This window comes from Corvus cornix, chromosome 12 (assembly GCF_000738735.6).
Source record: "Corvus cornix cornix isolate S_Up_H32 chromosome 12, ASM73873v5, whole genome shotgun sequence".
NCBI classification, from domain to species: domain Eukaryota; kingdom Metazoa; phylum Chordata; class Aves; order Passeriformes; family Corvidae; genus Corvus; species Corvus cornix.
This window is the reverse complement of record NC_046342.1, coordinates 11,886,879-11,909,761: the sequence shown is the minus strand read 5'-3', so window position 1 is coordinate 11,909,761 and position 22,883 is coordinate 11,886,879. Positions and strand designations below refer to the sequence as shown.

The following is a 22,883-nucleotide window of genomic DNA, read 5'->3' as shown; positions in this document are numbered from 1 at the left end:
TGGTTTTTGAATTCAGAACACAGACCTTCAGTTGAACCCACTTAGGGCTGAGGCTTCAACAGAAACCTCATTCAACAGAAACAGAAATCACATTTCTGATTTCCCTCTGTACTGTTATTTGGAGAAACAAGATTAATGAAATAGAAACTTGATCTCAAGGATAAATACAGAAGCCAAATACACCCCACAGTGATATTAAAAGATGACCTAAAGGCTATGTGTGACAAGTACAGGCCACACACAGAGAAAATAGAGAATCTGCCATGAGGAAGCAACTTCCACTTGGAGCTCCACTCCAGCCCATGCTCCTGGCTTCTGGAATCTGACTGCCAATTACCAAACAGTTGCTGGGTTTTGAATGGCTGCTCACTCAAGCACAGACCATGACACAAGCAAAGAACAGAAAAGGATGACTACAAACATAGACCATCTGCTTACCTAAACATTTGACCTCCCCAACAGCATAGGCAGAGGCTGCTCTCGGTTTGTTGGTAACAAGTGCAAGCTCTCCAAAATACTGCCCTCTGTGACACCGGGCAATCTCCACTTCTTGATTAGCTTCTTTACTCGTCATAGTCTGTCAAACAGTGCAGTTTCATTATTTGCACACAGTTCTGTCCTTGTACAAGGCTGCAGTTAATCCCAGATACTTTACACATGTACAACAGCTCCTTGGTTTCAGGTCTTTAACCTAGCTGCTCCCAAGTCATGGTGGAACACCTCAACAACATGTTCAATTGGAAGCTTGGTAAGAAAAACACGTGCCAGCCCACAAGTTTTGAGACTGGCAGGTATCTACTGCTACAGCTTTGGGAACTGCTGTTACCTAGCCTAACACAGGCTTTATCATGCACCACAGGCTGTTCCCCTGGCTGCTTCAGACTGTACAGAGATCCATTCAAATGCCAACATCTAGTGTGTCACTAGAGATAACAGACCCCACGTTTTGTAATGTGCAATCTTCTATAATCATGGAAGAAAAGTTTCATCTCCAACCTTAAGGCCAGGGAGAATGTATCAGGTTAGCTTGCAGAGCAGCAGACAGAAGCAAAAGACCTTTGCAATTCAGTAAAATGACTTCTGGCTGCTTCAGAACGGATATGGGAGTTTACAACCTACATCACATGAATAATGATGATCAACATAATAAATATATGTTAAAATAACTCAGGGTGGACTTTTTCACATCTCTTGTATTAATCAGTCAAATCAGGGATTGATTAATACAAAGCCTAATCACTCAATTTGATCTCACCTTGCTTTTAATCAAGATTTTTACTTCTCCAGATTCTACAATGTAAAAACAGTCTGCTTTGTCGCCCTGTGAAGAAGAAAAGGTAAAATAAATTCTTTTTTACTTGACTGTGAAAGTATGCATAAATGGTATTAATGCATTCACTTTGAACTATGTCTTCTGCAGAAATCTGCTAGAATTGACAAACACTCAGATTCTTAACATTAAAAGGTGACTGGTTGGGTAATACACCAGAGGAGCCCACAGGGAAGGAACTATTAGTGCACATCATTCAGTAAGAGGGCAGGAGAAAAGGAAAACACAAAGGAGATTGATGATATATAGCAAAATCACTTAAATGCAAATCTTCTGATCCCAATGGAAGTAGGCAATAGTCAGTGAAACTAAGCAGAACCTAGAAATTCCAGAAGCAAATTTTAATAAAACAGGGTTTTAGCAACTGTGTTTCTTTCAGCAGGAAGAAGGTTCCATTAAACTCTCCGTGGCCCTGCTTAAGCAGAGGGGTTGGACAAGGTGACTTCCAGGGGTCCCTCCCAACCTCAACTCTTCTGTCATCCTGTGAGAGGTTCTGGAACATTTTTCACATCTCTCTCAACCTCATCATGTGTCAAATCCTCAAGTGATCCCAGTTTACATCTGCTCTGGAGAGCTTCACCAGCACTTTATAATTTTAAAGTTTTATCTGTGACAGAAAGGACTTTCCCTCTGTATTTGCCCCTGTGGGCCTGGCATAGGGCTGGAAGTCAGAGTGGAGATCTGCAACATGCCTCCTGCTACAAACCAAAAGCAAAGGGACTAAAGGCTTCAGGGAGACAAAGGCTGGAAAAGGGACTGATAAGGGAACAGGAGCAGCTCAGCAGAAAACCCTGAAACAAAGTGAGGAGAGAGAGAAATCTGACATTAAGTCAAGTGGTCAAGGAGATAAATGTGATGGGAAGGATGGAGAGAAATGGTTGTGACTGGAGTATGAAATATGGGCTGGGAGAAGATGATGTAAGATTTAAACATGGAGTTATAGAAAAAATTAGGCCTTTAGCTAAGCTTCCTGGGGATGGTCATAAGTCATCCAGTGCAAACTTTTCATTCACCGTTGCCAACTATCACAGCATGAACTAATGCTCTATGATAACTTCTGAAAGAGTAACTACTGAAAGAGTACTTTGTTTTTAAAAAGAATGGAAACGAACTGAGTGGGAGACACCCTCATAACACTACTAACAATTTTCAAGTGCTTTAAAGTTTACTGCCCTTAACTGAAGGGTCAAATTCCAGAAAGGTAATTAAAATGTAAAACTACTCACAAGAGAAAAGAAGTTCCTGGTATTGATGCAACTGGTGTAACGTAAGAGTTATCATATCTTTTCCAAGCACAGAATTCCATCGTCTCTAACAGTGTATTACCATCACCCAGACCTACCCAAACTATTAATTCCCCTTTTAAGGATAATTACATCTTTGTCCTTAATTCAGTTATTAAAAAAGATGAAAATCAATTGTGTAATTGGATCACTGATGGTGTGAATTCCCAGTTTTGAGACTGATTTATAAGCTCTGATTTTGCTGAGAGTTCACTTTTCTCAGGGTCTCAAGCAACAAGAGTTTCAACTTTAAAAACTGAGGATATTTTTGGAGTGAAGTAATTTGACAGTTATCAGCAAACCTGTTTCCTATATTCAGTTATCTGACATTCAAGATAATTAAGATCAATTATTCAAGACACTATCAAGGAGTCGTATTCTGTCTATACAACAAGAACAACGTTGTAACCAAATCTGCAGTTTCAGGTAAGCCTTTCTTGCATTAACTTCTACTTGAACTAGAGCACTTTTACAACACAGCAACCCACAGCTAAACTTGATGCAAAATTACAATATTTCATCAGTAACAGTGTTCCAAAAAGTTATTTGTGTCACAGCCAAAAAAAAAAATCACATAGTTATAGCTTGAGTTCATCCAGCTTCATGTTCCACTTCCCTGGCCTTGATCTACTGCAGCAGACAAAACATTCACCAGCCACCAAAGGATGTCAACTGAAGCCAGACCACACCACTGAAATACCTCAGGAAAGCACAAGGAAAAACAATGGTTTCAATTAACCCTGACAGTTTCTTAGAGCTAGTGACTCCTTGTTTTTTCTGGTCATAGGGGCCTAGGAAAACTCTAGATGGGGGATTTCATGGAAAACTGCATAGACATTTAATCTCAGCTTCTGAAGGCACACTCATCTTGAATCCATGCAAAGACTACTTATAAAACATAGATGAGAGAAGACATACCCAGAAGCTAAAGTAATAGAATAAATTTGCAGCAAAATACATACTGTCCATTCCCCAAACATTCAAGAAGTGTTTAAATAAATTAGAAATATTAAAAGAATAAATGCCAAGTTGGTCCAAGTAATAGAACTCTGCAAGTCAATTCCAAACAGAAAAAAAAAAGGAGAATGATAAAGAGAAGTTTAGATTTCAAGTACCTGAGAAATGATACGTTCCCCATCTTGATACACCTTCTCTCCTATAACATCCACTATCTTCATTCGCTCTGATGCCTAGAACAAAGAGGAAAATTAAAAATAATAACCAATTATAGTTCATCTCTATGAACTCTCCTGAATCTCTATGACCCCTCCTGAAATGAACAGGCACTCACTAGACACACAAACACAAAATTTATAAATACAGCCCCAAAATGACATTGTTGTAGTACTGCAACACAGGTCTCAAGACAACCATAATCAACAGGGAAATAAAATGATCTAGTGTCCCACCCCTGTGCTTGTCTTACCCCCCACGTTAAAAAGTACCTGATTTGGCTGGTTTAGAGCAAAGGGGAGGGGGGAAAAAATAATTTTCTTTAAGATTCAGTTGAAAATTGAAGAAAACACTCAGAAAAAATGTTATAAACTTCCTAAGAACAAACTTAAATGAGAAATACCAGCAAAACATTTTTTTAAATATTTTAACCACCATATACTTGAACATGTGTGTAGGAGGAATTGTGTCCAAGAACTCATTCCAGGAAGGTGACATGACAAGGACAAGGGCTGTGAACTGTCAGCAGGCCCTGCAGTGGGATGCCCAGCAGCAGGGGCAGGAGGCCCCACCTGGCATGCCAGGAAACATGCTTGACTCTTCACAAACAGGAAGGGGGAAATAAGAGTTATCTCCAGTGTTTCCCACCACCTATTTAGAACCCCGCAAAACAATTTCATTGCTTCAGAGCAGTGCAAAAAATCATACCAAGAAAGGAAGAAAATCCTAACAGTTAAAATTCAGCAGATGATTCAGTTGTAATCAATCCATTCATTCCCCAAATGCACCTTCCTCTTGCCTATGTTTGAGAAATCAAATTCTGGTCCATGCATGATTCAACTGAAATGTGTCATGCAAAAAGCCATCCAGTGCTAATGAGTTATTTTTCTGTATCTTTAAATATTTGAGTCATTTCTGTGCTCAAAAAAAGTCACATTGATGGAACCAGTTTAAGCCAGGCACTGAGAGAGAAGGTGTTGTATAATCTACCCCTTCCACAGCTACAACATATGTCCAAAATAATACATAGTAGAGGCTGTTGTTCACACCTAATGACACTTCACAATTTTGTAATCTTCTCCCAAAGGGATTAAGAGCTCAAATACTAAAGATTAATGCTGGAAAAGATTTTCTTATTATAAGAAAACAAAGAAAAGTTAAATTACGGTTTAAGGCAAAGACAGAGTAATGCCAAAACAAACTGGTCAGTTCCAAAACCCCTCTGACAATACAGGGTAATCAGTGGAAGTGACAATTTACACACTGTTCCTAAAGTCAGGCACCACACACCCCAACAGGACAGTGTCATTGTGTTCCCAGGTAGCAGTGCTTCCCTTTAGCAGTTTAACTCCTGAATATCAGTTAAGCTTAAAGCAAGACAACCACAGCCCACACCTTTGTCTCAAATTTAAAACCATTTCTGGCTGATAAAGGCCAAATATCCCAGTGACTGTATCCTTACTTCAGTATCACACCCTCACAGGAAACCACAGCCCTGAGTTCCAAACTACACTTTGATACCTGTTCCCTGATACACATATAGGTGTTTTTTTGTTTTGGGGGGGGGGGGGGGAGGTGTGTGTAAAGAACTTCAAAAAAATCAGACTGAGATAAAAATCAGCAAATTGCTACCATGATTAAAGGATCTGGGGAAAAAAAACCCAAAACAATTTCAGCAATACAAATTTTTGCTCAGAACAAAATATTAAGTGCTGCTTTAGTATCATATATTACACAAATTAACAAAACAATTTCAGCAATACAAATTAATTTGTATAATCTATGTGATACCAAATCAGCACTTAATATTTTGTTCTGAGCAAAAATGACAGGTTTCTGATATAACAGGAACACTGACTGGAGCTACTGCTAATGCAAGAATTTGATGTAGATGTCTCTGAGAGGTTTTACCTCCAAGGATTTAAGAAGGGGCACAGACTCAATAAATAATTCATACGTCTTCCTCTTCTTCGCGTTGTTTTTCAGTATAATTCTTCTGAACGTCACCCGATCCTGCAAGAAACAGCACAGAGAAATACATTATTCCTCTTCACTGAAATGGTCCCTGTTTAAAGAACTGACAAATGTGAACGAGTATTTACAGCAAACGCCAGGGCTGGGAAAGCAGCTGCTAAAGTGATACCAAAAGTGACTGCAACAGCTCCTGTTAGAGTACTTCTGGCAATAACAAACTGAAAAACAGGGAGCTGTAAGACCTGGCCCTTCTCAGACAACCATTTAGGAATTCAATTTTTATTCTATCTTATACTGTTTTTCTGGGTTGAGTTTTGGGGTTTTGTTTGCCTGTTTGGTAATATATCTTTCATGCATCTGCATTAAATGAAGAAGTTTGGCTCTTCCTGCTGAAGCCAGTGAAAACTGGCATTTCCAGCATTTGTAAACTGGCATTTCCAGCACTTGTAAACTGGCATTTCCAGCACTTGTTAAGGCAGCTGCAGAACTAAGTCTGAACTGGATTCTTCTCTACTTGAGTCACAGAAGGCAAAAGTTGGAGATTCATACGGGTCTCAAACAGGTCAGGAACAGAATATGAAACAGCAGCATGCTTGTTCACTCCACTGTCTCAGATCCAAGAGCCGGCTTCTGGAAGGACCGCTTCCTGAGTGCCAGCTGCCCGCAAGGAAGAACGGCTCGGTGCGTTCGTGAAGCGCAAACGCGGGGCAGAATCCCCCTCCCGGCCCCGCCGCGCCCCGCGGCCACAGGGAGGCGCTGCGGGCGCGGCACCGGGGCCCGGCCGGGCCCGAGGGCTCGGGAGCGCCGCGGCCCAGCGGCAACAGCGCGCTCCGGGACCGCCCGGACAGCACCGCCACCGGCCCCGGCAAACACCGGCCCGAACGGCCTCGGGAGAGCTGCAACCGAGCCGCACGGACAGCCTGAAGGGAAGGGCACCTGCCCACCAGGTGTTTCTCATAGCGTCTGCCCCGTCTGGATCCGCGCAGGGTCGTGAAGCTAGCCAGAGCTGCGGTTTGCCTTGCACAGGTGGGGCCGTAAGTGTAAAAATCAGGAAGTCAGAGGAAAGGAGCAGAAATTTGGCTAGGAAAATGGTACCAAAAAACCTACAGTTAGTAGAAACATCCTAAGAGCCATTCCTCCGCTTCCCAAAACCATCAGCTGGTACCTAAGCAGCAGCATTTTGAGGTGAAGAGGTATTTTCAAGTAAGCGGATATTTTTAAGGGATGCATGCTGCAAATACGTGTAATAAGGACTAACAGAAGTGATACCAGTGGAACTTTAAAATTGAAGGGTGAGGAAGATGAAAGGCAGGGCGGTATTACTGTTATCCAAAGGAGAACAAGAGATGATACAGCATAAGGGATTTTTCAGTTTTTAAAGGCATTTTTCAGTGGTAGAAGTCTCTTCAAACGTTTGTTTGGAGAAGCAGAAAGATGCAGAAACAGTGGGGGGATTGTAAAAGCATAAAAAATCAGAATTCACCTGCTTGAGAGTATCAGTGAGGGAGGAGAAGCAGCAGTATTTGAATAAAAAAAAGCCAAGCCGTGAAGGCAGTATGTGAAGGCAGCATGTGAAGGCAGCATGTGTGGTAGTGAGGTTCCCCCAGACACATTCAGCAGCAAAGGCTGAGGATGCTTCCCTCCTCCAGAAGGGACCCACTGTGATAACTGCTTTGTGCTGAGCCTTCCAGATTTCTGTTGGCCTAAGCCTGCAATGCAGCAGGAGTAATCCACACTTCCCAAACGGCACATAACCAAAGAGCTTTAGCAATGACTTCTGCAGACTAATAAAAATATGTTTAAATTACATCAGGGACAAAATAGTACAATAAAACATGGCAACAAACAGAATAACTGGAAGAAATAACTGAAGTTTGAGAGCAAAATGCAGCCTTAGTTAATAAAATGTTCACATAACAGATGACTAGCAAGAGGTCCCTGGTTCATCTACACCTTGCTAATTAATTGAACATAATCACAGAATAACTAAATCCAAAATTAACCCAATTTATGTCGTTCTTTTCAAAGGCAAACTGAACAAAGAATCATCTTCTCATTTTCTTCCTTTTATAAATGAGCTCAGTTTGTAGCTAGCTGCTTTGTTCTGTCTTCTTCCAGAAATGAGATTCTGACATTACTCCCTGGTTGATTTACCAAACTCTTTTCTTTCACCTCACAAATAAAAGAGAAGTCAGATCTCCCAGCAAGCGTTGAGATTGCATAAACAGCCATGTGTAACAGCCTATCAGTCCTACAATCAAGGTCACAACACACAGCCAACCCCCAGCGATAGTTGCCGAGGAGCCCAGGGCACACAGACAGCACACAACACTTGTTTGCTTCAAAGGCTCGGTTGATCGCACAATCCACTTATTATGCCAACCCTCACAGATGAGTAAGAGAGCACTGGGAAAATAATCCCATCCAAATAGTGCAGAGAAAAGAACTAAAAAAGGAAACTAATGGCTACAGCTTCACATTCAGCACTGCTGGGCTAGAGACAAAGCAACACCATCATTTAGCTTGGTATCTCATAGGTCATGCTGACCCAAGAGCCTCTTCCAAGGTAACAGAAAGGGACCAGAAACATCATGACAGTTTATTGTGAAGGAAAACAAAGCTTTGGGCAGTTTTCTGACCTCTTCAAATTACTAACATCCTCAAGAAGATATGTAACACCTTCCCATTCCATTAAGAGACAAAACGGTAGGAAGGTGAGTTGAAAATAAAGGACATCATTCAGATATTGTTTCCTCCTCCCAAAAAAAAGTGCATTAATGCCTCCACTGTCCTCTGCAGGATGAAAACAAAACCAGGAGGCTTTTTTCCCCCCTAACAAAAGCCACAATTACAGCAAAAGCAAAACTATAAAGGGACAGATAGAACTAGTGATATAGTTTTTACAGACAAGTTGTTCCAGCAAGTCAGCCAAAAAGATTTGCACAATGGATCTATCATGCCAGGAGATGAGATAGCAGATCCTGATAAAATACCTATGAGCAGAGGAGCCATACCAAGAGAAGCTCTGGACACAGTGAGTTACTGCTTAAAATATTATGCATGTAAGAGCAACTTCCTCTCCTTACCAGTCCCCAAAGGGCTCCTTCTGTTGTGGCAATAATGGTGGCAGCTCTAGGAGTGTTGTACATCAATGCCAGTTCCCCAAAACTGCCGTGATTATCGTAGCGGCCCACACAGCGAGACTGGTTGTCTTTTGCTACAACAATATCATACAGTCCTCTGGAAAACAACAGAATAAACACTTTTTATTAGACAACATTCCAGTACAAATCTTGAAAACAGCTTTTTGCTGTTATGCAAATGGTCCTTTTATTGCTGTGTGAGATGAAACTTTTTGAGCTTTCCAATTGCCTGATTCTCACCTGCTTCTATCTACACTATTTTCACCATAATTGTCTCTTAATAAAGCATTTCACTGTGGATAGATAGGGGCAGGATCTACTCGGTTTCCTCTGCACAGTATTTTGATGTTGCTGTTCTGGCCAGGGTGAGAAGTAGTTTCATCATCTTTAAAGAGTGACATTTCACAGCATGTGTGTTACCCAGTGAGGCCTCTTTAGAGTGACTCAGATCCATCTCTACCCATTTTCTCAGTGACAGCATTGCTGCAGGACCTTTGGGACACACTCAATCCAACTGCTCACTTGCTACTATGGGTTTGTCTCAGCTTGGGGTATATCATAACCCCAAGATGCTCTAAACCCTCTGATACCTAGCCAAGATCTCTGAACAGATCAAGAGGAAATGTCCAGCCACCGGAAATCTCCTTGCACTTTTTTCATACCCAGCTGTAACCTGTTAAAATTTGAAAGACCTCCCTTGCCCTGTTCTCCATGAGGCACCCTTCCTACATTATAATGAAGTTAAGAGAACATTATTCCAGAATTTACAAAGAATCAAAAGATTACTCTGATGAAGTGCAGGTACAAGTACAGCGAGTCAGAAGTCAAGACACAAATCTGCATCAAACTACAGCACAGGAACTGCCTATTAAAAAAAAAAAAGCTGTGCACAGAAAGCTAGCCCTTTGAAAGTCAAACAAGTGTCTGTAACACCTTCAGGACTGTCATGCTTGGGGCTTTAAAGAATAAATTAAAAATACGGTTGGAGTAGGCTTGATTAATTCTTAGCTATGGCAACAAAGATTGTTCAGGGACTACCCACTGGCTTAAGACACTTCACAAAATGTATCATGCCCAGGAGAAAAGCAGGTAGGGAACACCTTCCTGGCTTTAAGCAACTGAATACAGGTATAATTTTCCTGACAAGTTTAGATCTTTGTCAGAAGAAATAGTATTATATCCCACAACATCACCAGGCACATAAGAAGAAAAAGGAAAAAGAATGACCAGAAATGGTACTAGGTGAGGAAGGTGAGGAAGGCAGGCACATGAGACTGTAACAATCCTAGCAGACACCTCTTATACTCTACTGCTTACTCACACCTAGGAGAGTAAGAAACCAGCAGCATACTAAAAGTAAACTAGAAAAGGATTAGTGTCGATGGAAAGTGTCACTAATTCTTGTAATGTCTGATATCTATTTAATGATTCTCTGAGAGGCACCAGAGGCAACAATCTTCAGAGCTGTTTTTTCGATCTGGAAGAGCCAGATGTGAGCACCTTAAGCAAAAGCAACAACAACTTCTCCCCATCTTTCAGCCTGAAAGTCACTTACTAGTGCCATTTATTTCCAAATAACTATAGCCACGTAACCTTCAGTCAAGCATTCAACTGTCTTTAGCCCAAGGACTAAACTGGTGAGGCAACACTGGGTGACCTTGGCTCAGCTTTACTGAGAAAACTGTTGCTGAGCTGTGAGAGAGTCCATGAGCTAAAGCCCTGCAAGATAAGAAGAATAAAAACAGACCAAAGTGTAATTGTTGAGATGGTAATCATTACAAGCCCAAGGACTCAAGTGAAAAGTACTGACATGAAAAAATATAAAACCCTCAGGCAAAAAAAAAAGCAAAAAAGCAGCTCAGCAAGATTGTAGATCAGTCTGTTCCAAGAGGCAGCAGAGGCCAATGCTGCCCCTCCTGAGTGATGACTGGTCCATCAGCACAGACCCAGCAGGTGATGAGCATCCCATGTTCAGCCATGCAGCACATTCCTCTGAGCTCTCCCCTCCATGCAGAGGGCACTAAACACCTGCTGCATCCTCAGGCTGCACCTGCCCTGCCTGCTGCCCCTCTGTGCATGGCGAAAGACACTGACACGAGCCATCTGGTGAGGAAGTACTGCAAGCACAAGGAAAAAAAGGCCTGTGCCAGAACACAAAGTCACTGTTCATTTAGACAGAAAGAAACCAATCCTCAGGAATATTTAGGCATTAATTACTTGGGAGTAACAAGACATGCCTACTCATGAAAGAGCCAGAGTCCTCCGAACTTGCACTTGCAAACAAGTGGAAATATTGTGGTTTTCCATAAGGTCCAGTATTCTGCTATTCTTTTGCATGAAAAAATAAGTGAGTGGGAGGTGGAGGAAGACTGGAAAGGGAGAAGGGACTGAAAATTCCTAACTGCAGAAGTTATTCCTAATAACCAAATAGCCAACAAAAGAGTTACAGCCGAGTTACTTCACCGCAAAGGCTGCTATGGTGTCACTAGACAACACCAAATTTAATTTCCTCCACTGTACAACCTTTCTGCCACATACTTTTAACTTGGGAATAAAACAAAACAAAAACCTAAAAGCCTGAAAACCAACACAACTATCTCTTGACAGAAAAAACCTGTTGTGGAATAACATTACATCAGTAGAACAGAGACCATAGAAGCATTTACCTGAATATCTAAGATAAGGTTCCATTTCACTTCTTCATTTTAGGCTAAAACTCATAGCAGGGAGCTTTTGATAACCAACAGGATAAGAGCCTTGCACAGAAACAAATCAAGATAGACTGATGGTATCTAACATTTTTGAGAGGCTGCCAAACCGAGTGTATGTTTCCTCAAAATTATGAACCACTGTTCTGCACAGATCTCATCTTTGCAGAACTAGTGGCTCTGGCTCCCACAAGTTCTGATCTGCAGTACCTTACTCTTATCTGTAACAGCCTGATCTCTCTGGTGAATATGGCAAGAGCAGGGACTTGGCCTGCCTAGCCAAAGACATAGGATTGGATTGAGGGAGAGCAGTTGAGGAAGATACCAGAGTGCAGAAATGGGGCACTGGTTTAGGCTAAGGGGTTGGTACGGCAGAGGACAGGGGAATGGGCATATGGTTGGAATATATTGGCTGCAGCCTTATGTTCTGTAATTACACTAATCAGAAAGGGGAATGTCCTTAAAATGAACACGAATCATTTCAAACGAACAATTTCTAACCTAGAAATTCTTCTGCAAATTCCTTAAACACAGCATAAGTAGCAATTGAAAAAGCAACAACCTGTCTTGAAGACCTGCTTTGAAAGCATTTCATACAATATTAATGGTGCCATTATTTCAGTGATAAGCAAGATAACAGTGCACCAAAAGCAGTTTGCTAAGATCATGTTCCAACAGACATTTATAAATCACTCAGTAATATTCTGTTTAATATTACAGTTGTGCAGAAGGAAATAAATCCATGTTCTTAATTACTCTTTAGATATGGTTATTCAAAGTAACATTAGTCAGATTTCTTTTCAAAAGGGTAAAAGATACTCAAAATGTCCATGCACACATGTATCTATTATATGCCTGTTGTACATATAAGTGATCCCCAAAATTATGACATGAATTTGCTTGATGCAAGAAATTCCAAAATGGTACCTTAAGCTCTACAAATACAAATCACAACCAACAGAGGCAGAGCAACCCCAACTCTCTCTGAAGTCAGTCATCAAAACTAATTGGATAAAGTCGAGGTTGTTCCATGGTAGCCACTACCATGGATTTTTATTTCCTATATTCTCCTTCCTGAAAATAATCTCCTACCCCTTCCCCTTACCACAGTGCTACTTTTGCTGGTTCTCCCCCTCCTTCCTTCAGAAAAAAATAGAACCTGCTCTAGAGACAACATGTAATATGGCTGGTGTTAAGCTGTGCTCATGCTGATGGGCACAAAAATTGAACCGAACAAATAATTCTCCTTCAGAAACTGTCATGTAGAGTAAACATTCCCTGCCATTTCTAAGAAGCTGAAAAGAAACATCCTCTATATTTTACAGGCACAGCTGCTTACCGCTCAACGACATAGAAGTTATCTCCATCATCACCTTGGTCAATCACATGTTCCTGAGGTTTCACCTTCCTCTCAAACATGGCATCAAGGACCTGAGACAGCTGCTCCTAGAAAACAAACAGGAGGGGAAGGGGAAAAGTGAACTATCAGAAAACACACCTTAGCATTACTGCTGGGCAAGGGTGAGTTCGTTTCATTTGGTCTGGATAGTGAACTGGAACATGCACCATGCTTTTGTACATTTTACTGTACAAAAATACAAGTAATACTGATAATACATGTTGATTTCCACTAGCACCTCACTCCTTTCCAGCTTATTAATGTAAGTTTAATAATGCAGACAACCAGACTTCTATCACAGAAGAGCCATTATCTCAAATTTATGTCCAAATGGCCCAATTTTCATAGTATTTCAGTGCCAAAGCACACACATATGTTTGGTATAATCTTCACAGCTTCACTGCAATGGACACACATCAATTCCTGTCGACAGTACGTGTATTTCATTGTATGTATATCTAGAAACTGCACCATGATCTACTAGTCAATTACCTGTACGGTCACCATCTAAGAGCCTCAGTCATGATCAGGAGTATACTGAACAAGACTCTCTATAGACTTATCTCCCCAGGTAGTCTGTGTCTTAGGGAAGCTGCAATTCCAGCCCCAGATGAGACAGGACAGGTACAGATGTGGAGCCCACACAGAAAATGGGATAATGCTGGTCTGCACAGTAGGCTCCAGCTGGATTTCCCTGATCAGCCACAACTAAACTTCCTTTTTTTGCAGGCAGCACAGCCAGGGAAGCTGTGAAAGCCAAGAAAGATGACACCATATAAATGCCTTGCCTTGATGCTGACCTGCTTTACCATCTTTGCAATTCCCAAGCCCATTAACAATATACTTTCACTGCATTTTCAATGACCAGATGTTCAAAGTTGAAGATGTAGATCACAGCTGAGTTTCTAAAAATACACTGCATGAACATGCAAGCCAGTCTTCATGCTGCTGATACACTTGAAATAACTGCGCTCCTGAAGTTGGAAATTATCATTGCAGTATCTCTAGGCACCACTACACTGAAAATATTCTTTATCTTTTAAATAGAATCCTACCTTCTTGTCTTTAAAAACTGTGTCTGGACTTTTAGATCATATTAACTGTACCTAACAAAAAATTAACTGAATTTAAGATTTCCTTAAAATGCTATTACCTGATCTAGGTTTTTGAAGAGCAGGATATCTTTACATGCTTCCTGCAGTCTGCATCGCTGTTCATCAGTTTTTGGATGAACTACCTTTAAAACAAAGTAGAACAGAACAGTCATGACAACAAAGAAATATGATTACAAACTAAACTTCAGCATGAAAAAGCAGAACACAATTAAACTGTCAAAAGTATACTGTCCTTTTCTCTTGTTTGCATAAACAGTATTTTATATATATATATATATATAAACACAATGCAAAACGGAATTAAAGATACATAAGAAAAATATTATGCTGACAATTAACATACTAAAAGTAACAGTCACAAAAGACAAGAAAGAAGAGGATGCCTTTTCCATTCCATTCCCTTCCCTTCTAACACAGCCACAGCCGCAGTCAAAGCTTGAGAGCACATGAAACAGAGGAAGAAGTGAACAGTTTTCTTCCTAAACTCTGGCTATATTAGTCCCAGTATACTTACTGTTGGCCCACAGGGAGTTTATACCATGTATCACACGTATGAGTCTCAGCCCATCCAATAAGAAGTTACTGAAGAAGCGTGGTTTTTTCTAACAAAATTGCTTAAATAAAAGCTTTGTTGTTTGAGATCTTTTGTTACTTCCTTCCATTTATAAACATCAGGTTAAAGGAATCAATACTCACTGTATCATAAAAATGTTCATATATGTACTTGTTAGGGTCTAATCATGAAAATACATTAAAAAATTAATTACCTGACATGCACCAAACTAACATTTCTTATTTCTGGAATAACAAGAATTCCAAAAACCAGTTCTATCAGTAGGCATTTCTAAAAAGTTATTTTCCAAAGTCAAGCAGGTCTCAGATCCTTGTTTAAAAGAAAATGGAGTACTGAATCATCAGTCAAGAAAATTAAGACTTTTGATGGAATAAATGTGTCCAAGTCTACAAACATTTAGATAACCAGACAGATTCATGGTCTTTTTTTCTTTTTATAGTATATAAAAATTATTTATGAAGTGTATTTATGAAGTATCCCTTCTTTTTTTTAGAGAAATTAAATTAGATTTTCATTGCAGAAGTGTAAGCATCCTTGCGACGGAATGTGGAAAGGAATGCCAGAAGTCCAGTAAAAAAACATTGATTCTCACCAACCATGCTACAAGATTTGGCCACACAAACCCATCTGTAAAGAAATACAGTTACAGTATCTGGATTTGCAATTCCTAGAAATTCCCAGCTTTCAAGAACAAGAGAAAAAACAGGTGGCTGCAGACTTAAAATATTTCAACCAAGCATTTCTCCTACCCAGGCAGAACTGCTCTGACAAGAAAGACAGTAAAAAAGCATGTGAGGAATTTTAAGCACCCATGAAGAAACAGCTGTGGTAAAGCTTAACTAATTCTTCTCAATAGCATCGATGATCTAGCAATTGCCTCAACAAGCCTTTAAGAGAATTAAGAAAGGAAAATAGCCAAAATTTTAAACATGTTAGACTTAAGCACAGCTCTCAAGTCCTTTGAAGTAAAACTGTATTAAAGCTGTAGTGACTAAAAAAGTCTATGAGACAAAGTGGCTCAAAATTTCCAAGCAATGTCACTTTATCAACGTCACCACACCACGCTCAGCACAAAAAGCACAAGTGGTAAGAAAAGGCAATGTACATCTGCCTGTCAATCTGTAGAGAGAACCATGCATGGAGTGATTCCCTCACTCTTACCCTTTGTTCTGTATCTTCTTCCTCTTCATCTGGATTGAAAGCTTCAGCACAAACTTGGAAGAAAAAGAGAGAGGAGGTAAGTAAAAAGAAGTAATTACATGACAACAGCAAACAAATCAGTTTAAATACATTTCTTCTATTTTCCTACAGGAAAAACAAAATCACTTTTCATTTTGTCATAAGTGTCAGAGGCTCAAATCCTGTCTGTTCTCTGAGCAGGCACAGCATGGCTGTTCTCAGACTCTCATGTAAAAAGTCTGTGACTTAGTAAATAATCTTGCCTAGCAAGTACTCTGAAGCATGGACACAGATTTCCTTTCAGCTGGTATCAAAGCATAACAATCTCCATTCAGATTCATTTACAAGCATCTTCTCTAAAATGCAGGGGGAAAATACTGCTGCTACACTGCTTTGTTCTTTGCAGAGCAACGCACAGAGCAAAACACTAAAAAAAAAGGAGCACAAGGAAGGATGAGGCACTTGCTCCACCTCAACTCTGATTTGCAAGTGAGTATCTATATTTTGGGAGGTTTTTTCATACAGAGAAATAATGTTTTCACAGAAATCAACCTGGGAAATTAACAATCCACTTCACCATAGTATAGTCTATGAAAAAATAATATTTAGTCACATCCCCCACATGTTCCTCTATCTTACTACATTTTAACCAAATTAACATCAATTGGTGATATAAAACCAACTCCAAAATTTACACACAGTGGGGTTTTTTTTAAAAGGATGAGAACAGCTGTGGAAAACCACACATTATTGTGCTTTGGAACACGGCTCTGCCAAACATATCATTATACCTACAGGATCAACTGGAAGAGAGGCAATAATGCAGAGCTGCTGAAACTTCAAACCGTTTTTGTTCAGTTTTAATTCCTCAGAAAAGGCCTATCTTCAGTTATCTTAACACTTACACTATTACACAGTTTTACAATACTAAATACAGACACTTTAGCTACCAAAAGCCCATGGTTCTAGCTCAGATTTTCTTATTAATTCATGGATATTTACAGTTCTTGCATGTTGAGGTGCTCTGCACATTCTACCCACCTGTACACACAGTCAAGGAAAGTGAGTCAGTCCTGTTTTCATCTAGCTGTGTTCTTACTTTAATAAGGGTGGTCTCACTTCTGAGGTTATACATTACTTACAAAAGTTTACAAGGAAACACAGACAAGCATTTTCCCTGTACTTCATCCAGCATCCTGACAATATTGAAGACTTAGCAGAATGCCCAGAAGCCCACTGCAATGACATCTAACTGCTGAATTGACTAAGAAAGCATCAATAAAAATAAGCAGAAAAAAAAAATCCAGAAAGTCTAGAATTCAGCAACTTGTAAACAGTTCAAAAATGTACACATGCCTGTTGACCCTGTCACTGTGCACTCAACAGGACTATAAAAATGCAAAACTCTAGCATAATTTACTAGGAAAAATTTGGTTGGCTTTGTGTGTCTTGATTTTTTTATTTGGATTTTTTTTCTCCCTACCTAAAAGATACAAGTCTGTCCTAGGACACCGGATTTTAATTCTTTTTTTTCCTGGAGAGAGTGAGGAGACTCAAATGCAACAACAAGCACTCCACTTATCAAACTACAATGTAAAAACACAATCATATAATCATTAGGCATCAGGCATTTATAGAGTAAGTACTGCTCATACAATAAATCCGTTTAACAATACAGAAACAGTGTATTGACAGCGCACCTACCACACACATGCTTTTAGTTTAACAGAACCACCCACACTTAGGGCAGATACTCCACAAAGGATAAACAGCATTCTTCCCCAGCTGAAAAAAAGTATAGTCCACACCACAGTCCAAAGATGACTGGTTTATGGGAAGGTAGATGCCTACAAAGCTGCAGAACATGGACTGATAGGCTGATCCACTTAATATGCAATACAAAGGTACTTACAAAGAGAACATTATTAGCATTTTGGTGTGAAAGCTTTCCTCCTCCTTCCATTTTTCACTAAAGATCAAAGTCTATTGTAAAAGCTTTGGGTTTTCTAATAAGGAACAGTTACTAAGAAGAAAGGCTCCATGGTTTAAACAGTATAGTGAAACTGGAGATAATAAACTCTCTTCCTATTGTACAAACAGCGTATCTTACAAGAAATTAGAGTCCAATTCTCTATTAAGCACAATATTACATATTATAAATGCACTTCTATACCTTTCTGAAAGTAACTGGTGCATAAGCAAATTCAAGATCTATGAATTCAGAGATCGCTGTACCACAAGATCATTCTATCATTCAAATTTTAATATTAAGCTGAAAATTTGATTTTGTTCCCATCTCAGCTGCAGGGAAGCTATTGCTAAAAATGCTTTGTAATTCAAGAAATTCTATTCAAGATTTCCTTGGGAAAACAAGTTTTATTACCAAAGCTAAAACTACGGCATTAAAGCAAAACCTTATCTTAAAACACACATCAATCAAAGCAACACAATCGTCTATAACTGCAGTATGAAACGGCTTTGGTTAAGGTTTGTCCATGTAGGTTTCCCCTATTTCATCTTACCCACTAAGGGTGAAAACAGCTCCCAAAGCCCACCAAGGATACAGACTAGGACTTAGTGCCCTTCCCTACATACGGAAATCACTTCTGTAATGCCCATGAATGGGCACCACAGAAATACAACAAAAATGTGGCAAAATACCACTTCTTCCCATGGTGTCACGTAGAATGCCTTCCCATTATACTTTTCATTCTTCAGCCTCCTGCTGGGATTTCTTTTTCCATGGAGAAGAGTAGGCCAGACATTTTGACTTCAATTTTGGACAGCTCTGATTGACAGGACCCTGTTTACTTGCAGGCAGAGCTGTCACACTTAATGTAACATATCTGTTGCGGTATGGTTAGAAAGGGGGAGAGACACAAAATTATTATTTTTGATCTCAAGCTTAATTAATATTGTGATATACTGGAAAGCCAACAGAAAGCTTTTCAGACTACTCATAACAACCAACAGTATTTTCCAAGTACTTTAAAACATGACTAAAGAAAAAGCAACATTACATCAAACCCATCCCATGTTTTATGTTGCAATATGTCCAATTTTTCTTTCTACTATTTTTAATTGGTAAATCACTTGGGAAAGTCTGTACAGTTGAACATATTACCTTTGTGTCTGTCTTACCTTCAAAATATTTCATGTTATCTGTACTGCTTGGCTATTCTTCTGGCTGTGAAGGACCCCCATGACTACCCTAAACTCTGCCAATCCCTGTCAGAAATCTAGGGAATTTCAGGACTCCTGAAGGTTATTCACTTGTGCATTACAGTACAGCCAGTCCTAATGAAAAAACATTTGATCTTTCATCTTGACAAAGTGAAAACGTCCTTGGCCCATTATTTGATACGTGACTGAATTCACATATTAACTATTTAAGTGTCCCAACAAAACAGACACTCTTGAGGCAAGCTTGTTCTCACAAGATTCTCCTGAAAAGTGTTGTTTTTCAGACTCATTGAAATGGCAGTTGGAAGGGATCTCTCTCTGAATGAAGGTCATCCAGTCCAACCTACCCCTCCAAGGGGAGCTATTTGGAATGCTAGTTTGGGGCTGACCTAGAAACCTCCCAGGGCAAAGATTGCACATCTCTCTGCTAACCTGCTCCACCACCCTCCCGGGGAAGACGTTTTCCTAATGTGCAATTTAAAGTATGGTGTGCAATCTAAAGCTCACCAGTATCGTCATACAATTTGAAGTGACTTCTGAAATCACACCTTGCCTAGGTGAGATTTTCAGCACAACTCTGCCCCTGAGCAAGTGCTGAGCAAGAATTCATAAGTGGAAGTTACACACCAGCGTGACACATCTACAGCTCTATCAGCTCACACCATGCAGACCAAGCTTCCTTCCAAATCCACCCATACATAGTTCAAATAGCTTTGGAACATAAAAAAGTTCTCAATTTTATGAAGCTTTGAGATAAAAAGAAATTCAGGCTTTTATCCTACCATCTACATTTAATCTCTCTTAGCTTCTGCAGCTTCTACAGCGAGTTTAGCTTTCTCTCATGCCACACCTTCTTTGGCTTTCAAGAACATCTGTTAACACTTCTGAAGGCTCAGAAATGATACAGCTCCATCGCTGCTTTGTTATGCAGGTGACAGCATCTGAAAGCAACCAAGATCTCTGTAGCTGCAGCAATGACATCAGCAGTGGATGGGTGAGGGGGAAGCAAGGGGTGGGGAGAGTATGAAAAGCAGTAAGACAAGTTTGCCAGTACAAACACCGCCTTTGTTTATGCAAGTTTTAATCGCTCTCAAGATAATATTGTTCTGCAAAATATATGTTTTGTCAAGATCAAAGTCCTTGCACTCTATGCAAATCTGTATGCAAATAACAGTTGAGCATTTAGCTCTGGCAAGTAAATTCAGCCTCCAAGAGAAATGCACACCATCCCTGTCCCTGAAAGATCAGGTTTTTTCAAAACAACAACCAAGAGGCTGAGGCCTGAAGACCTTCAGACACACACAAAAGAAGGAAATTAAAGTTCTATGTTTTATGTAAGGTGAATGCATTATTAATATTTCTGTTGCTACTGAAACAAGTCGCAAATAGATGCCCTGTCATACTCTCTTTTCAATTTTGGATGCCACCTTCTGTACTGCAGAGTGAAATCCTATTCACTCTTCCTTACTTATGAGGATGCATCACCTCCAATTGATCCTATCAGACCCATTAATGAAAATCCACCCAGAGCAGTACATGCAGAACCGCTTTTCCAGTTATCTATTCAGATGAGTAATCTTAAACTATGTTTAAGGCAGTGTTCTTTGCATTTGAGTTTGTCAAAGCTTCAAACATTTTCTAAGTCTGTCTCTCAAGGGACAGATGCATAGCCTCTTCTGGGAGCACTATGCCAGCTGGAAAGGTGACCACTTCCAGTGGCTTGTCATTCTCTCTGACAGCTGAGTTGCACTTCAAAACGATGGAGTCACATGAATTAGGAAGCTTAAACAGCACTTATACATAGGTCTTTGCTGGCACAGCTAAACGTGATTTTCCACACTTGGGAAACAACTTCAAGTTTCCTCTCACTTCTATTGCTGGTTAGCTCAGAACTTTTTGGTTTAAAAATTGCACTTTGTTTCTCAAGTGAAAGATCTCACCATGTCAAAGCAGACGACAGATTCATACCTCGATCCAGCAAGTAGGAAACAGAACCTGCACCCATTTGCACCACCTGAGCCATTTTCACATTTATGACAGGTTGGAAAGAAAAGCAACACTGAAACCCAAAGAACAGTTAACATGTGCAGGAAAATCAGCGGTTTCAGCCTTCAATTCACTAATGAGAGAACTGACTGAAATCAAGGGTAAATTTTCTTGTTAAAACCAACGTTGCTGCATCAGGCCAAAACTCAGATCTTGGGTCTTAAAAGACTGGTCTCCAGATGCAGTACCACCTCCTGACTTCATTCTTAATTGTCATAGAGGCATAACTGAGACATGATTTACAATGACCAGGACTTGAGCAAACAACCCCCCCCTTCAAACTTTGTCAAACGCCAAAGCAGAATATTCAAACGTGCAACCACTTGCATGGCCAAATATGTCAAATCAAGTGTAAGATTTTTTTCAGTGGAGAAATATTTATAAATAATTCATTTCAGGGGGAAAGGAAAAGAATGGATTTTCAGTTCTTGAAACAGCTTCAAATGTCATTTAAAGTTAAAAGGAAACTAAATCAAGTTGGTTCTTCACAGGCAGAGTTCTTCTGTATTACAGATTAACTACAAAGGCACTCAGACACAGTATGGCTGTGCCAAACCAGCTCTGTCCAGTCAGGATTACAGGTTCAGGCACACTCCGCTGGTCCCAAAGCCTGCTCAGGTTGAAAAGCTGCACAGATCAGGCAGCTTCTTTTGTCAGGCAAAGAAGCCTACGACCACTGATGGAGCTTAAGGCCCTAAAATCCTGCACTGCTGAAATGCTCAGCTGGCTCTACCCAAAGCCTTGCTTACAGCCCCAAGTCAACCTGAAAATGCCCCCCTCTGATATGGACACTACCTATGCCCATTACTTTAACAGAGTAGCAAAACTGAAGTCCCAGGTAGAGCTTGGAGAGACTCCACTCTAGTTCACAGCTGGATAAACCCTTTTGCCAAGAGAAGTGCATGATGTGTCACAGTGCTTGCTAATCTTGCCTTTAGAAATCTTTGATAACCATTTCCTCACCACGATTATGGACTTTCCAATAGGATTATCTAAATCAGACTTCTCCAGCTTGTTCTCTTTCCATCAAAAGAGAAATGCTATAGTTCCAGCGACAATGGCTTGTGACAAAACTGTAACACCATTGTCACACACTCCTACTTCATACTACTTTTCAGTAGCAAGTTCAGAACAGACTGCACAATCAATTATAAATGCCACCTTTTATGATAATGGGGTTTTTTTTCTTCACAGGAAATCCAACTTTACGTGAACAGACACCTTTTCTCCCAAGATGCGTAAGTAAAGGCAACATAATAAGCCCTTTAAAATTATGATAATTGGTTGACAGCTATTTCCATATGTGCATTTGTTTTATATATTCTGAATAATGCAGTTTTCAAATATTCTTATTACATTCATACAGAAAATCTGGTTTTAAGTGTTTCTTTAAAAGGCTTTATCATCAGATGCACAGTAAAACAATTGAGACAATGCCTTACAGCAGAATAACCATTAAAATATTTTTTTTTTCCCTGCTACAGGAAGATTTGGCAAAGTATTTAAAATTACATTTCCCTAGGGGCAAACGAGAACTTTCATGATGAAAGAACTAGAATAATAAACAGAAAGTAAATAATCACAATCTCTTTTAGATTCATATCTTTACACACATATCATGAAAGCATTACAAGCAGACAATACTTCTTCAACTAGATTTTAAAGACAAGCATAAAGCACTTATAACAAGATACAATGCATTCCTACTTAATTATTATTCCTAGGTAGGCTTTGTTCAGGGTTGGTTTTTTGTTTTGTTTTGCTTAACTCCTTCTG

At 39.9% G+C, this 22,883-nt stretch overlaps 1 protein-coding gene across 1 annotated transcript in view; it reads right to left on the bottom strand.

The window, feature by feature from the left end:
• PRKAR2A (protein kinase cAMP-dependent type II regulatory subunit alpha) overlaps window positions 1–22,883 on the bottom strand; it is a 60,840-nt gene that overhangs the window by 4,160 nt on the left and 33,797 nt on the right. Inside the window, 8 exon segments of the mRNA XM_039558964.1 lie at window positions 439–577; window positions 1,256–1,321; window positions 3,729–3,803; window positions 5,698–5,799; window positions 8,847–9,000; window positions 12,951–13,057; window positions 14,164–14,247; window positions 15,861–15,913. Of these exon segments, the coding sequence (XP_039414898.1) occupies window positions 439–577; window positions 1,256–1,321; window positions 3,729–3,803; window positions 5,698–5,799; window positions 8,847–9,000; window positions 12,951–13,057; window positions 14,164–14,247; window positions 15,861–15,913 (780 nt within the window).